General features: G+C 43.6%; 1 protein-coding gene across 2 annotated transcripts in view; it reads left to right on the top strand.

The window, feature by feature from the left end:
* The first annotated feature begins 14847 nt into the window (after positions 1-14847).
* qtgal (queuosine-tRNA galactosyltransferase) overlaps positions 14848-15748 on the top strand; it is a 449903-nt gene continuing 449002 nt past the window's right edge. For both annotated transcript variants that reach the window (XR_015073069.1, XM_085963430.1), the window contains exon 1: positions 14848-15270. Coding sequence is in view for 1 of the 2 variants with exons in the window: in XM_085963430.1 (XP_085819556.1) it covers positions 15112-15270 (159 nt within the window). In the remaining variant the exon portion in view is untranslated. The remainder of the gene's footprint in view (positions 15271-15748) is intronic.

The following is a 15748-nucleotide window of genomic DNA, read 5'->3' as shown; positions in this document are numbered from 1 at the left end:
ATTCCATTGGACAGTACTGCCATCGGGTAATTGACTCACAAGGTTCGGAGGTTAAACTGCCGTTGTGACTGCTTCCCTTTCAGAAATGGAACAGAGGACCAGCCATGAGGCGCTGACGCCCCGCGAACAGGATCGTGCAGAAAAGGACTGTATAAAGGTACCAGAGAGAGAAGGTTAAGTCAGGAATTTGATTAACTAAGGAGCTAGCGATTTATTGGAAATTGAACTAGCAAGGTTCCAGCTTGCTGAGAGAGAAGGTTAAGTCAGGAATTTGATTAACTAAGGAGCTAGCGATTTACTGGAAATTGAACTAGCAAGGTTCCAGCTTGAAGTTAGTTGGGACAAATTGAAGGCCCTTTTTGCCAAAGATTTGGCTAAAGGGAGTAGGGTAGAGGGAGAGCGAGTGGGTGAAGTTAGCTGGGACAAATTGAAGGCCCTTTTTGCTAAAGATTTGGCTAAAGGGAATAGGGTAAAAGGAGAGAAGAGTGGGCGATTGTCTGAAACACAGTGTCAATGTTTAATGTTTATGAGAGTGAGTATTTAACTACTTGTTATTATCAATCAACTTTGCAACTTTGTCCAGTAAGGCTGCATAGGTTGGGGATTTAGTAACACTTTGGTTATTGTTTAACAAGTGTATTGTTTATTGTTTATTGTTATATGTATTAATGTTTAGTCATGTCTGATCTGTAGAGGCGTCCCACGCAGATCATAGAGTGTTACGGAATTGTTGTATGTTTTAACTAAAATATTTAAGCTGAAAAAAAAACTGCAGAAGGGGTTGGAAAAGACCCAAGCCGGGGAAGTGAGTCCCGCGGCGGAATGTATTATTGAGAAAATAGTGATGTCTTTTACATGATCCACTAAGCTATTGTGGATTCAGTATTTTCCCCAGTTAGAAATACCTTCCACGAGGGTTGAGAACCCTTGAGTTTTATACGTATGTATAGTTTATTAATCTGATCTGTAGGCGCGTACAACGCAGATCACGGATTGTCACGGGAGTTTAGATTGTTTTAAGTGAACCATTTAAGCTGCTAAAATGGGTGCTAGCACCAGTAAGCCACCCGAGAAAGGCATGCCAGCAGCCTTTATGTTAAAGAACTGGTCAATCATCCATTGATCACCTACCAAATTGGTCCAAATGGACTGTAAATAAGACTAGACCCTTTCCCTCAGATGGTTCATTTAACATAGAAAGAATTACTTGCCTCGAGGAATGTTTAACGGGCAAGAGAGAAATAGAGAACAGCCAGATAAAAAGACTGCTTCTATGTTTGTTGAGTCAGGAAAAAAAAAATAATTACCCCGAAGAAACACCTTTCTCCTCTATTATGGTAGGATAACAAGGTAACTATAGAAGGATGAATAGAGGGGAATATAGAGGAAGACGTGGTAGAGTAAGAGGGTATGGACGATCTGGTAATTGTTACAATTGCGGACAACCCGGACATTGGGCAAACCAATGCCCTGCGAAAAATCGTCAGAACCAAACCTCCAATAATGGACCTCCGTTAGAGAATAAAGGTCCTAATTTCACTGTCCATAACCCTTTTTCGGACCAGTCAGGAGGTTACCCTACAAACGGACAGGGATTTAGGAGAAATAGAGATCAGAATTACTGACTGACACCAGCAGCCCCAGGCGCCACAGACCACCAAATGCCCGTTGTTTCTTTAAATTCACGCAGCAAACCTGAAATTAAAATGCAAATAGCTGGGAGACCTATGTCATTTTAGTAGATACAGGAGCAACCTTTTCGGTGTTAGGGAAAGGATATTCTGAAGGAATGCCTATTAATGGGAAAAAGACCCCGATAGCTGGATTGGCTGGAATACTACAATGCTTGAATCAATCAACTCCCCCCACAGTAAAAGTAGAAGAATTTGAGGAAGAACACTCCTTTCTGTTATCAGGAGATGTCTCTATGAATTTATGTGGAAGAGACTTGCTGTGCAAAATGAATGCTACAATCATTTGCTCCCCATCAGGAGTAACGGTAGAAATCCAAGTAGATAAGGCATATGCGTACCCAGTAACAGAAATAAAACACCCTGTTCTTTACGCATGGGAAATTGCCGACCCAAGTTTGAGTCCCAAACTTGTCAGTCTGTTAGGAGCGTGGGGACAAGCTCCATAAAACAATACCAGGAATCCCTGAAACTAGGGAAATGGCATTCAAAATTGCACTGCACGGCCTGCTATGACAAAACAGGACAAGATTTAAAATACCTCCTAACTATTAGACTGCACAGCCCTATAAAGTTACAATTAATCCAGCTGCACCATTACCCAAAAGGTCACAGTATCCATTGTCAGAGAAAGCAGAAAAAGGAATTGAGCCAGTGATGGAATCATTGTTAAAACAGGGAGTTAACGCCGGATAGAATAAAGGTTGTTTGCAACACATCGTTGCCAAAAACTAAAAGAGCAATGAAGCATTTTCTAGGAATGACTGGCTATTGTAGACAATGAATACATGAGCATGACAAATTTGGAAAATTCGCGGTTACCTGACTTCCTCGGGAACCCAGATTAAAAATGCACAAGAAGTGAAAAATCTTTTACTAGCTATTCAGAGACGTAAACAGATTGCAATTATTAAGTGCCAAGCGCACACGGGGCATTTGGACAAGGTTGCGCTTGGAAACGCTGCTGCAGATAGCGCTGCTAAGTCAGTAGCTATATCAAGTACTGAATGACAAGTTTCAGCCTTCCCTGTTAGGGAAAAGCCAGAGATACCGCAGCCCCCGTCCTTAGATGATGTGCTGACCCATCAAGATAGGGCCAGTTCTGATGAAGTAAAGGAATGGGTTGTTAATCATTGTTTTAAAAACACTGACGGCTTATGGGTCCATCATGACGGCCGCATGGTGGCACCCAAATCATTACTATCACCAATTGCCCGATGTGTTCATAAATTCACCCATGCGGGCAAAGGGGGGATGGCGGACTATATCCTTAAGACCTGGTATGCACCAGGAATCTCAAAATTGGCAAAACAAATTTGTGAAAATTGTATTATCTGCCAGACCATGAATGCAAAAAAAAAAATAAAGAAGGTACAGCCCGCATCCCATCCAAACCCCATGGGTCCTTTTGTACACTTTCAAATGGATTTTATTGAACTACCTGTGTGCATGAGCTTTAAATATGTATTAGTTATTGTTGATATGTTTTCAAGATGGATTGAAGCGTTTCCTTGTAGAAAGAGTGACGCCACCACTGTTGCTAAATGTTTATTGAAGGACATTGTGCCTCGCTTTGGGATACCAGCAAAACTGTCAAGTGACAATGGGTCCCATTTTACGGGAACAGTGATTAAGGAACTATGCAAAGCCTTACAGATTAACCAGCACCTCCATTGCAGTTATCATCCACAGTCGGCTGGACTAGTGGAAAGATATAACGGGATGCTGAAAAACAAGCTTGCAAAACTGTGTAAAGAAACTGGACTTAAATGGGTTGATTTGTTGCCCATAGCTTTAATGATAATGCGGTCTGCTACCAACAGAACTACAGGATTGTCGCCTTACGAGATCGTCATGGGAAGACCACAGAGATTGCCCTTTTCGGCACCTTTAACAGCTAAACAAATGGGCATTCATAAAATGGAGAAAGATATGTTGAGTTATTGCATTGCACTAACCAAATGCATTTCTAGCTTCCATCAACAGGTGAAGGAAGCCCAGGTCGATCCCGCTGAAGGAAAGTGCCATACTTTCGAGCCAGGAGATAAGGTCTACATAAAAATCTTCAAGCGAAAGAATGGCCTTCAACCCAGATTTGAGGGACCCTTCCAAGTACTCCTGACCACAAACACCGCTGTAAAAGTAAAGGAGCGACCAACATGGATACACACGTCCCATTGCAAGAAGGCATCAGTTGAAGACGATACACTGCCAAGATGAACTGGATTTGGACTCTAATAAGACTGTTCCCTTTGTTAACGATAATTGAAACTGCCATATTGATTTACCCAGATCCCCTGAAGGGCAAACCATGCATAGAAGAATGTGTACTTTTAAACAGTGATTTCTTTTATATTATATGCTATAACGAGACTATGAAGGTTCAGCTTCAGGATCACACTATGCAGGTACCCCCGTATCAACCCCTGAGTCTTAGGATTAGGCAGAATAAGATAGTAGAAGAAGATAGTGGACAGAAGCTTGATAAGCTATGGGTTATATGCCCCGATACTGTGTCACCAAGTGAAAGAATTGCGAATGAAGGAGTTATCTGCAGTGGTAATCCAAAGGGAGGACTGGCCCTGACGGCCAGGCCAATGTTTTGTAACAATCCAGTTACAGAGCCCTTTATTTCAACATTAGCCACTCAGAAAAGAAAACTTAATAAGACAGATCCAGAACAACTAGAAGATGAGTGGAAGGGAGCAGGATATAACCTAACGAAATTCGAAGGATGGTTTCATCCCCAATATGATAATCAAAGGAATCCAGAGAGTCTATTAGTGACGTCAATGGGAACCGTAAATAATACAAAAGGAGGGCCTAGAAATTGGGTTGTGGGCTCGCCAGGGCTGTAGCGCCAGAAATTTTGCGCCAGCGTTAATGCGGCAGCGCCCGACGAAAATTCGGTTGCGCCGGCCCCAGAGGGCGGCGGGCGCTAAAGGAGGGTTTTAGCGCCTGAAAACGGCCGTTGAATTGGGTTTCCCGGCGCTAATCCCCCGCTGCGGCACCCGATGCGGTGCGGCAGGCTGGGGAACTGCAGGCCTCCTCCTTCTGTTAAGGAGGAGCTGCCTGCAGCCGACAACTGTCCGGCGGATTCCCCCGACATCTGAGCCCGGCACCTCGGGGAAGTGCTGGGCTCGCAGCACACACTCATCAGGGCCGCGGGGGGGGGTGATGCAGGAGTCCGGGAAGGGAGGTGCGGGCAGGCGGCCGCCGGGAACGCGGCCGGCCGCCGCTCCACCTTTATGCGCCGGCGCAAAGGCGTGTAAGAACACTTTTCACATTCGTTAGTTGCGCCTGCCACGGGCGAGGCGGGCGCAACTGAATTTGGGCTTGGGGCCGGGTTACCACGGCAACCGGGACGCTGCGCACACCGATGACGTCATCGGTGCCGGCGCAGCGCTACCGGCTAACGCCGATGGTAAGGCCCAAGTCAATTTGCAAAACGGCTATAAGTCCGGCGCAAGGCCCTCTAGCGCCACTAATTGGGCACTAAGCCCACTCAATTTCTAGGCCGAGAAGTCTGTCTGGTAAACGACAATGGAGAAGGATTGATGGTTGGATGGAGTGAGTGCAAATGTAACTACACTTTGACTAAAACTACTACTAAACCACCGGGTGCAGTCGAATGGCCCTATTGGGGATGTTGGAACCTGTCCACAGTACAAAATTTGACTAGTAAAAAAATCTGGAAAGGAGAACAAGGAATAGGAATGATGCACCAGATATGGAACAAATTTGAAGCCTATAATAACACCTATTTCATCTGTGGGCATAGAGCATACCCTTGGTTACCACAAAATTGGACTGGGTCATGTTATTTGGGATATGTAGTGCCCTATATACATTATATTTCATCTTTGGATAGCCACCCTGGGACACGAGCAAAATGAGCCATTACAGAAACTGAAAGGTTCTTTGCTATAGCATTTCCCTGGTATGGAACAGGGAAGTTAGCAAGAGAATCTATAAACATGGCAGCAGTGTTGGAACAAATAGCCAATGATACTGCTGATGCTCTTAGTGATGTAAACGCAGAAATGGTGGCTTTGCGCACTGTTGCTTTACAAAACCGCATGGCTCTGGACTATTTGTTGGCAAAAGAAGGGGGCACATGTGCAATCATAAAAACCGAATGTTGCACCTATATTCCAGATAGCTCAGAAAATATCACCAACCTGGTAAACCACATAAAGGAGGCTGTAGAGAAACTACGTCAACCTGAACCATGGTCCATGTGGGATTGGATTTCAGGATGGGGAGGAGCACTAGGAAAGCAAATTTTGGAAGCCTTAATCGCAATTGTGATGATAATAATTTTAATTAGTTTATTGATTGGTTGTTTAAAATTATTGTGTACAAAAGTCCTTTCCTTATTAACGTCAACTCCTCCAGTACCAATGATGTCTGAATATGAGGATATTAAGGGTGAGACCTTTGATGCAGAGTTTCTTAAACTTAGCGAAATGGATTGTCCTTAGAAAGGACAAAAGGGGGGAATGAGGAAATCTACATGATACAAGGGGTTAATTTCAAGTGCTTGCTGGGTAAAAGTTTTCAGACTTGACACTGGGCAAGTGTCGATGTGTAACTAGAACTATTGCACGTACTTAGATTACAGCCAAGAACAGATGTCTGCCCACTTAATGAGAATGTAGAAGTGAAACAATGGGTTCCTTTGAAGTAACCACTGACCTGACAACTCGTGACTGTAAGCAAACCTACCCTCCCAATACATGATTAAGATTAAAGAGGACCTCCGGTTACACAATTCATGCCCTGTTATAGATTAACGGTTGACTTATGTGTCCAGGATCCTTCTGTCAATACGTCATAAGACCTGATGATTAATCTAATATGTATCCTGATAGAGGAACAAAGGAATGTCAATCAAACTTGTTTGTTACACTGTATAAATATGGAACGCTTACGCTGTATCATTGGAATAGTAGCCTCACCCCTTGAGTAGAGGTGCTGATTCCCCTTGCAAGAGAAAATAAAAGGCCTGTCCATCTGACGAATCCAAGAGTGTATTGAGTCATTACCCAGAGCTAAGAAGTAAGGCACTTCTACAGCGCTCATATTACACTATCGCCAAAAGTTTAACTGACCCCCCACTGTCACTCATGGCAAACTTCTACCATCTCCTCTGACTAAATGTGAGTTATGCCATGAGAGGGCCATAATTTAGGATCAAATTAAGTATTGTTTTAACAAACGGTATGAGAATTTTAACTTATCGTGCAGGTTGTTATTAGGTCCAGGTTAAAAAACAATTGCAAGAGTGTTGTTGGTAGGAATTTATCATCTACAAATGGAATGGAAAATGTTTCATGATGTGGTGGTCTACAAAAAGTAAGCTGAAGATTTTTTTTATAAACCAGATCTGCAGGTCTGTGAACGTAATTGAAACATGAGTCAGAAGTTCAGAATGAGTATGAGATGATCTAATTGTAGGGATGATTGTTTTCAATGTATAAGTAAAATATATTTAACATAACAATCCTTGTCATTGTGTGCTTGCACGTGAAAAGAAAACACGGAAGAATTTCTCCAACCTTTGTGTAAAAATATTTCAGTTATTTATGAAGGATTGCGGAAGGTTGCATAGATGCTATCAGAGCCTATTTTTACTAATCTAACCATAGTAATATATAAGAAGAAAAAATAAGCAAGACACATAATCCATGAATGATGTTGAAATAGCTAGGGAGGAAGTTGAAAGAGATCTAGGAGTCTCAGTAGACTCAAAGCTCAACATGTCCAACCAATGTAGAACAGCAATCAACAAAGCCAATACAATGTTGAACTACATTGCTGGAACTAGAACTCAAGTCAGAGGAAGTTGTGACCAAACTGGATAATCCTCTGGTCAAACCACACCTTGAGCACTGTGTCCAGCTCTGGTCACCAAGACACAAGGGAGACATTCAAGCAATGAAGTCAGTGCAGAGAAGAGCCACAAGGCTGATCCCTATTGTTCGAGGTCTAAGTATGTCGGAAGCATAGGCATCTGAGGGGTGATCTTATAGAAGTGTATAAGATAGTTAATGGATTGGATAAGATAAATCTGTAATATTACCTTAAATTAAATTGTGTGAGTAGGAGAAGGGGACACAGGTTCAAACTAGTAAAAGGTACATTTAGAACGGTTATCAGGAAGTTCTCCTTCACACAAAGAGGGATCAATATATGGAATACACTTCCAGAAAGAGTAGTGGAGACAAAAACCCTGGAATCATTAAAGAATCAATTGGGATGGGGACTTTTTGATCGATAAATTAAGATGGAGCAAATGGCCTGCTTGATCCATAATTATGATGTAGCCTTGTAATAACAGGGCCATACAATATGTGTGTTTAAAAGTAAGAGTTTTTGGTTTTATTTCTGGATTTTTGCAAAGGGAACAAAATATACATTTACCAAGATGGTTAACCACAATCTTGAGCATTATTACAGAGCAATCCAATGTACCACTGCAGAGATGCTTGTGCGGTGCAGTGTGCTGTGATTGGATAGACTAATCACTAAACCAAAATATCATCTTTAGCTAAAGAACCTTACATTTCAAAGGCCCAAATGGACATCCAGCTATATCAAACGGACAAAGGCCCAAATGGACATCTAGCTATATATAACGTGGATAAATGCGAGGTTATCCATTTTGGTGGCAAAAACAGGAAGGCAGATTATTATCTGAATGGCAATAGATTGGGAGAAGGGGAAGTGCAACGAGACCTGGGTGTCCTTGTGCACCAGTCGCTGAAGGTAAGCATGCAGGTGCAGCAGGCGGTTAAGAAGGCAAATGGCATTTTGGCCTTCGTAGCGAGAGGGTTTGAGCACAGGAACAAGGATGTCTTGCTGCAGTTGTACAGGGCCTTGGCGAGACCACATCTTGAGTATTGTGTGCAGTTTTGGTCGCCTTATCTGAGGAAGGATGTTCTTGCCATGGAAGGAGCTCAGCGAAGATTCACCAGGCTGATACCTGGGATGGCAGGAATGACGTATGAGGAGAGATTGGGTTGATTGGGCTTGTACTCGCTGGAGTTTAGAAGAATGAGAGGGGATCTCATTGAAACTTATAAAATTCTGACAGAACTGGACTACTAGATGCAGGAAGAATGTTCCTGATGGTCGGGGAGTCCAGAACCAGGGGTCACAGTCTAAGGATAAGGGGTAGGCCATTTAGGACAGAAATGAGGAGGAATTTCTTCACCCAGACAGTGGTGAACCTGTGGAATTCTCTACCACAGGAGGCAGTAGAGGCCAATACATTAAATATATTCAAGAAGGAGTTGGATATATTTCTTAAGGCTAAAGGGATCAAGGGGTATGGGGAGAAAGCAGGGACCGGGTACTGAACTTGGGTGATCAGCCATGATCGCATTGAATGGCGGAGCAGGCTCGAGGGGCCAAATGGCCTACTCCTGCTCCTATCTTCTATGTCTATGTCTATGTTAAAATCATCAGATCAAGAAGTCAGGATTGTAAACAATTTTCTGTCACAGAGGGTTGTCTCCTGAAGATCAATGTCCATCACTTTGTTGGGTGGTTTCTCAGGTAGGTTCTAGCTTAGTGGTATTTTGAGAATCAGGTAAGCTCAGGTAGTGCAATATTCTGTTTTGCATAGTAAACTCAAGGACTCCTAAAAAGGATAGAGTTTACCTTAGCACTGTCACCATTATTCACGTTCTGTGACTGAATATGTTTTTTATGAGTTCCTCAAAAAGCATTCTGCAAGTAAGTAGAAAACCGAACCTTGTATTTGCAACTGTGGAGAAAGTGGAAAATCCCAGGATGTTTAACCTTTGATAAAATGGGATGTGGATCTTCAGCTTACCTTTAGTTTGGGGGGGAGGGGTGGGGGTGAAGTGATATTCAGAAGTGAATTGCAGAATCCAGGAGTATTCACGCAGGATTCACCACAGGGACTGCAGCGGTTCAAGAAGGCGGCTCACCAGCACCTTCTCAGGGGCAATTAGGGATGGGCAATAAATGCTGATCTTGCCAGTGTAGTGTATGTAACCGTTCCACCTTTAAGAGAACCGTTCCACCTTTAAGAGAACTATTTTAAGAGTTGCACTACTTTATCTTGGCTGCTGTATACTGTAATACCGGTGGTGACCACACCGGTATATAAGTGCTGTGTAATGATTTATTGGGCAGTTCCGCCCTGACCTTCGACTAGTAAAGACCTGTTAAAGTTTACTCTTGTGGTCTGTGTAGTAATTCTCAATATAACACACAGACTTAACAGTGGCGACGAGTACGATCTTACCCTGCGGCAGAGATACATCCAAGGCAGTTTAACGGGCGTCGAGAAGAGGCATCCGCCCTCATCATTCTGCTGAGAGAAGACTCGGGTCTGCAGAGCAAAGGAAGAATTCTGACACGAAGCCTTCCATCAGCAACAGGCAGTGATCATCCCTTCTATCACGGTGGTGGGTAAGCCGATCAGCGACGAGCAGCAAGTCGGCCACGTTGGCTGTGAAATAGGGGAGGGAAGAACGGAGGATATAAGGGCGGAGAACTCGACCACGGCCGGGGAAAAGAGCCGGACAGAAGTCGGGGCCAGAGGCGCTAAGACTGGGGCAGCGTAGGGCACGGAAGCCGCGGTGAATGCAAACGCAGCCGATGTGAGAGACCGGGCTACAAGCGGGCTGGGAGACGCAACAGCGTCAAGAGAGAGCTCGACCGCGACCGGTGAAAAAGGCTGGGCAGCTACCGAGGCCGCGAGGCGCAGCGACCGGGACAGCGTAAGGCGCGAAAGAAAATTAAAAAAACGCGGAGAACTCAGCCGCAGCCGGGGGGGGGAAAGGACCGGACTGCAAGAGGGGCTGGGAGGCACGATTTGAAAACCGCTGGGGAGGGCGAACGCAGCAATACGGCAATCGCCATTACAGCCAGCGGGGGAGAAAGGCAAACGCGGGAAGCCGCCATTTTCGTAGGCGGGGGAAGAAGACGAGCGCGGGAAGCCGCCATTTTCGGAGGCGGGGGAAGAAGACGAGCGCAGGAAACCGCCATTTTGAAAAGAAAATAAATAAATAAATAAATAAAAGAAAAATTTCTCTTGTCTCTCAAGAAGATTGCGAGGATGCCTAAGCGTGGTAACATCAACGATTTCGATCCCGATGTTGAAGATTGGGCCACGTATGTAGAACGCATAGAGATATATTGTAAGGCAAATAAAATATCAAATGAAGATAAAGCACTAACCTTACTAAACTCAATGGGTGCGAAGACATACGGGCTATTGAAGCATCTTCTATCACCAGCTAAACCGGCGGATCAGACTTTCGCTAATATTGTTGCTGTCCTGAAGGATCATTTGCACCCCACACCGCTGATGTTAGCGGAACGATTTAAATTTTATGCGAGAACGCAACTGAAAGAGGAAAACAACGCGGAGTATTTAATTGAACTGCGTAAGCTAGCGAAATACTGCCAGTTTGGGGAAAGCCTGACAGAGGCACTGAGAGACAAATTCGTGTGTGGATTGTTGAAAGAAGGAACACAAAAGCGGCTGCTTGAAGAGAATGATCTTACACTTGATAAGGCTGTCTCTATTGCAGCATCGCACGAAGCCGCAGCGAGGGGCACTGCGGAAATGCAGCTGAAGGCAGCGGTACTCAGCGTAGATCAAATGGCTTCGGGTACAACGAAATGTTATCGTTGTGGAAAGACAACACACGATCAGAACCAATGCTGGTTTAAAAACCAGGAATGTAGAAGATGTGGCAAGCTTGGTCACATAGCTAAAGTATGCCGGTCAGGAAAGAAGACCAGCAACAAAAAGTCACCGCAGGAAAAGTGCAGAAAGGTACATAAGGTGGCTGAGAAGAGTTCGGATGAACAGAATTCGGACTCAGACTCCAACAGCAAGGAACTGGGTAGTCTGAGAATTCACAATGTGAGTAAGGAAGCTGACCGACAAACTATCTGGGCCACACTGCAGATAGCAGGAGTCCACGTGAAGATGGAATTGGACACCGGATCGGCGTTGACGGTCATGAATAAGCAAGATTACAAAAGGTTATTCAAACATATTCCCCTACGGAATACGAAGATAGTATTGCAGACATACACGGGGCAAAGAGTATACCCCATCGGAAAGATAAAAGTCAAGGTGGTACACCAGGGTAAAGAACACCAAGGAATGGACATGTATGTACTACCTGAGGGAGGTCCACCACTTCTGGGACGGGAGTGGATCAGGAAAATAAATATGGACTGGCACTCCCTAAAAGCAATAACGGTAGTTTCCGGAAAAAACAAAGATGTCAAACCTGCACGATTGTCCAGAATATTGGATGAGGGCATATGCAGCAGTGACAGTGACAAAGCAGAGAGTGAGAACTCGGTGAAGATAATCAGCTCAGACTCTGGAACTGATGATGGTAAGACCAGCCCATGTGCAAAAGACAAGTCTAAAATGGACTTGCAGACTAATGATGGAAAAACAAAGGAGTGCATAAATGCTTCAGAAGAGAACAAAGTACCAGAACAGAATTCCACTGAACAACAACAACATAATTTGACAGAGAATTCTGAGTCTGTCCAGTCTACAGACATGCACATTTCTGAGGAACACCGGGCTCGAAATCAACTCAATTTCAAACTACAACAGCAATTAGAACAAATGATTCGCCGTTTTGAGCAAGAGATGAATGCAAAGAAAAAGTTCTTTGACACAGAGTGGGAGAATCTGGAAAGACAGCAGAAGCAGCTGATTGAGAAAATGGAACAGGAACACACAAACCGTCTGCACGATGAGGCCAAACGAATCAAAGCTGAGCAAGAAAGGGAATATGTCAAATTCATCGATCAGTTGAAAGCTAAGAAGAAAGAGCACCCTTTTGTGAGCAGTGTCAGCAGTAATAAGCCACTCAGGGAATTGGTGGCAGAGGCAAAAACTGAAGATGCTGCAGAGATCAAGTTTGTTGCTGAAAGCGCTACTTCCAGAGCTTTGCTTCGAATTAAAGAATTGCCAGTTAAAATTGTGAAACCCTTAAGAGAGAAGATTGGCATAGAGAAACATCGTGTCATTTTCGAATGCAAGGTTTCCAGGCCAAATGCTGCTGTCAAGTGGTATTACAAAGACAAAGAGATTCATCCCAGTAATAAATATGAGATTGTGAGTGAAGATGTGTACAGGAAGCTCGTTATTAATAATGTCGCTTTTGAAGATGAAGGCAACTACATGTGCGATGCCATAGATGACCAAGGCACAGCAAAGTTATATGTAGAAGAGCAATCAATTGCCATCATTAAACCCATATGTGATGTGGAAGTGACAGAGCCAAGTGACGCCATTCTTGAGTGTGAGCTTTCAGTTGCTGATGTGAAGCCTCCAAAATGGATACTAAATGGTGAAGTTCTTCATGCTTCTGAAGATGTGGACATTGAGCATCGTGGCACTATTCATCGTCTCACTCTGGAAAAAACAACTTGTAAGATGACCGGCTTGCTGCAGTTTATCGCAGGGAAATCAAAATCTGAGGCGAGGCTGACTATTAAAGAGCCTCCGTCAAAGGTAGTCAAAGAACTACAGAACATTACAGTGGAAGAGAAGCATTCTGCTACTTTGAGCTGTGAGTTTACACCTACTTCCAAGATGGTCAGATGGTACAAAGACCAGAGCTTAATCGAATCTTCTGACCGATACAAATTTAAACAAAATAAGAATGTGATAGAACCTACCATTACAAATCTCACACCCAAAGACTCTGGTGAATATAGCTGCAAATCAAGTAATGCACAGACCACAGCCACACTCACAGTTGAAGCTCCAAAAATAGAAATAATAAAACATTTGGAGGACGTAGATACTGAGGAGGACAGCAATCTAGTATATTCATGTGAGTTGTCCCATGATGATGAAGATGATGACTCATCTGAACCATTATCACCCCTACCAGGTCACGCACGTGGTCCCTCCGAACTGAGCCAAATCAGTCTGGAAGCAGAAAAACTTCCCAAGGTACTCGAGCCTTTAGAAGTCAACAATGCTGGTTCTGAAGTTACGAAAATTCAAGCTGTTAAGTCCAGTGAAGGACTATTAGATAAGTCACCCCAGCAACGAAAACCTACTACACCACCGAGGCGCTATCCAGACCGAGTCAGGAGGCGCAGGAGGCGCCGCTTCAGAGACTGAATCTGTGAACTGTTTTTACATGAAGTTGTGTATATATGTTATGATGTTATGTTTAATGGGAAATATATACTGTTAAGCTAAAAAGGGAGGATTGTAGTGTATGTAACCGTTCCACCTTTAAGAGAACCTTTCCACCTTTAAGAGAACTATTTTAAGAGTTGCACTACTTTATCTTGGCTGCTGTATACTGTAATACCGGTGGTGACCACACCGGTATATAAGTGCTGTGTAATGATTTATTGGGCAGTTCCGCCCTGACCTTCGACTAGTAAAGACCTGTTAAAGTTTACTCTTGTGGTCTGTGTAGTAATTCTCAATATAACACACAGACTTAACAGCCAGTGATGCCCAAACCCAAGCATTAATTCAAAAAATGAATCAGAGTCTCCATCTGCAGCAAGTACTGGAGTTCCAAAGTCCCTTTCTGTGCTGCTGTTTACTAGAGCAAAAATGTGTCAAATTAAGATTCGACTTAAATCTAGCATACATTATGCTTCTTATGCATGCATCCCTGCGGCTTTTAAAAAATGAAATATAAACGAAAGCACCCCATATCTGGTCACAACGTCTAAGCTAACAAGCAATTCTTATGGTACTTTTAATATTCATATAAAATGCCCCTATCTGTATCTCTATGGAGAGGGAGGGTATTGTGTAATTAGTAGCCAGAACTGCACTCAGCGATTGTTTATTTGATTTCACTGTGACATCCCCAGAAATCAATGGTTTCAGGCTCATTGCTGGAGCAAAGCAAAGTAATTAAATAACCAGTGGAAATGTTTCAGTGCTGATTGATCAACTTTAAATTTTCCAGATCTTTTTGTTGTATTAAAAACATGCTTTGTTGTATGTAAGGCAATGAACAAAAGCCAGCGAGTCTTGCCCGAACCGAGATGGGGAGGCAGTGCAGGCGCCTGGTTGAGATGATTTGCAGCTTTACCGACCAATCAGTTACCACGATTCCAAACGTTGCAAAGTTTGGAAGTTGCCACCAATCACCGTGGAGAGGAGGCGGGACTTGCGGCTGCAACCGGCTCGTGCAGCACTTCCGGATACTTTGTGTTCCATCAGGTTAATTTCACCTGGACAGGGTAGAGCGCAACAGTTGCATGCAGCTATTTATTTGATTTCACAATTATATACATTGTTGCATGCAGGTTGTGAGTGGGGAACGGTTCCTGCTGTACATGTTTAGGTCAGATCTAGTTTCGGTAGGCCTCGTGCGTTTTTTTTTAAATAGAAGTTCCGGCCAAGCTTATTTAAATGTCAGCAATTTGTGTGTCAGATCGCAGCATGTCCACTAAAATCGGAGACGAAGACTCTGCTGATTCCAATCCAACAAAACGCAGATGCGTTTCACCATCAGAAAACAGTGACCAGCGCAGATTAGATTGTGAGAGGGAAGATTACTTAAGCGATGTGGTATGTTTAGCAGCTGCAATGAATTACACATTTTCATACATAGATCTTGTATAAGTTATTTGATTGCAATACATAATATGATTGTGATGAACACAAGTGGTTCCAGAACTGCACTGCCTCATTACATTTCAGGGATGGTCTGTGGAGTTTCGATCCAGTACCCGTCCCCCTTTATTTGCAGCTACCAATTGCTGATTTTTTGTCACGTGCGTCTTTGAGCCAAAACGTTAAGTTTCATTGGTTAAGGAGCTGTAAGGTAGGTTTCACAGTCATTGACATGTGACTTGCAGGTGGCACAATGCATTCTGGCACAGAGTGATGGGGAAGGGGCTCAGCTACACTTTCCCACCGCTGAATTCTGAATACCAGCTGTAAAAGAAAGACTTGCATTTCCATAGCACCCCTCATGACTTGACGACATCTTAAAGTGCTTTAGAACCAATGAAGTATTTTTGAAGTGTAGTCACTATTGTAAAGT

The sequence above is a fragment of the Somniosus microcephalus genome, chromosome 21 (genome assembly GCF_052327205.1).
Source record: "Somniosus microcephalus isolate GS21.2 chromosome 21, FLI_Smic_1.0, whole genome shotgun sequence".
Classification (NCBI taxonomy): domain Eukaryota; kingdom Metazoa; phylum Chordata; class Chondrichthyes; order Squaliformes; family Somniosidae; genus Somniosus; species Somniosus microcephalus.
Note: the sequence above shows the minus strand (reverse complement) of the source record. Positions and strands in the feature narration are given on the sequence as shown.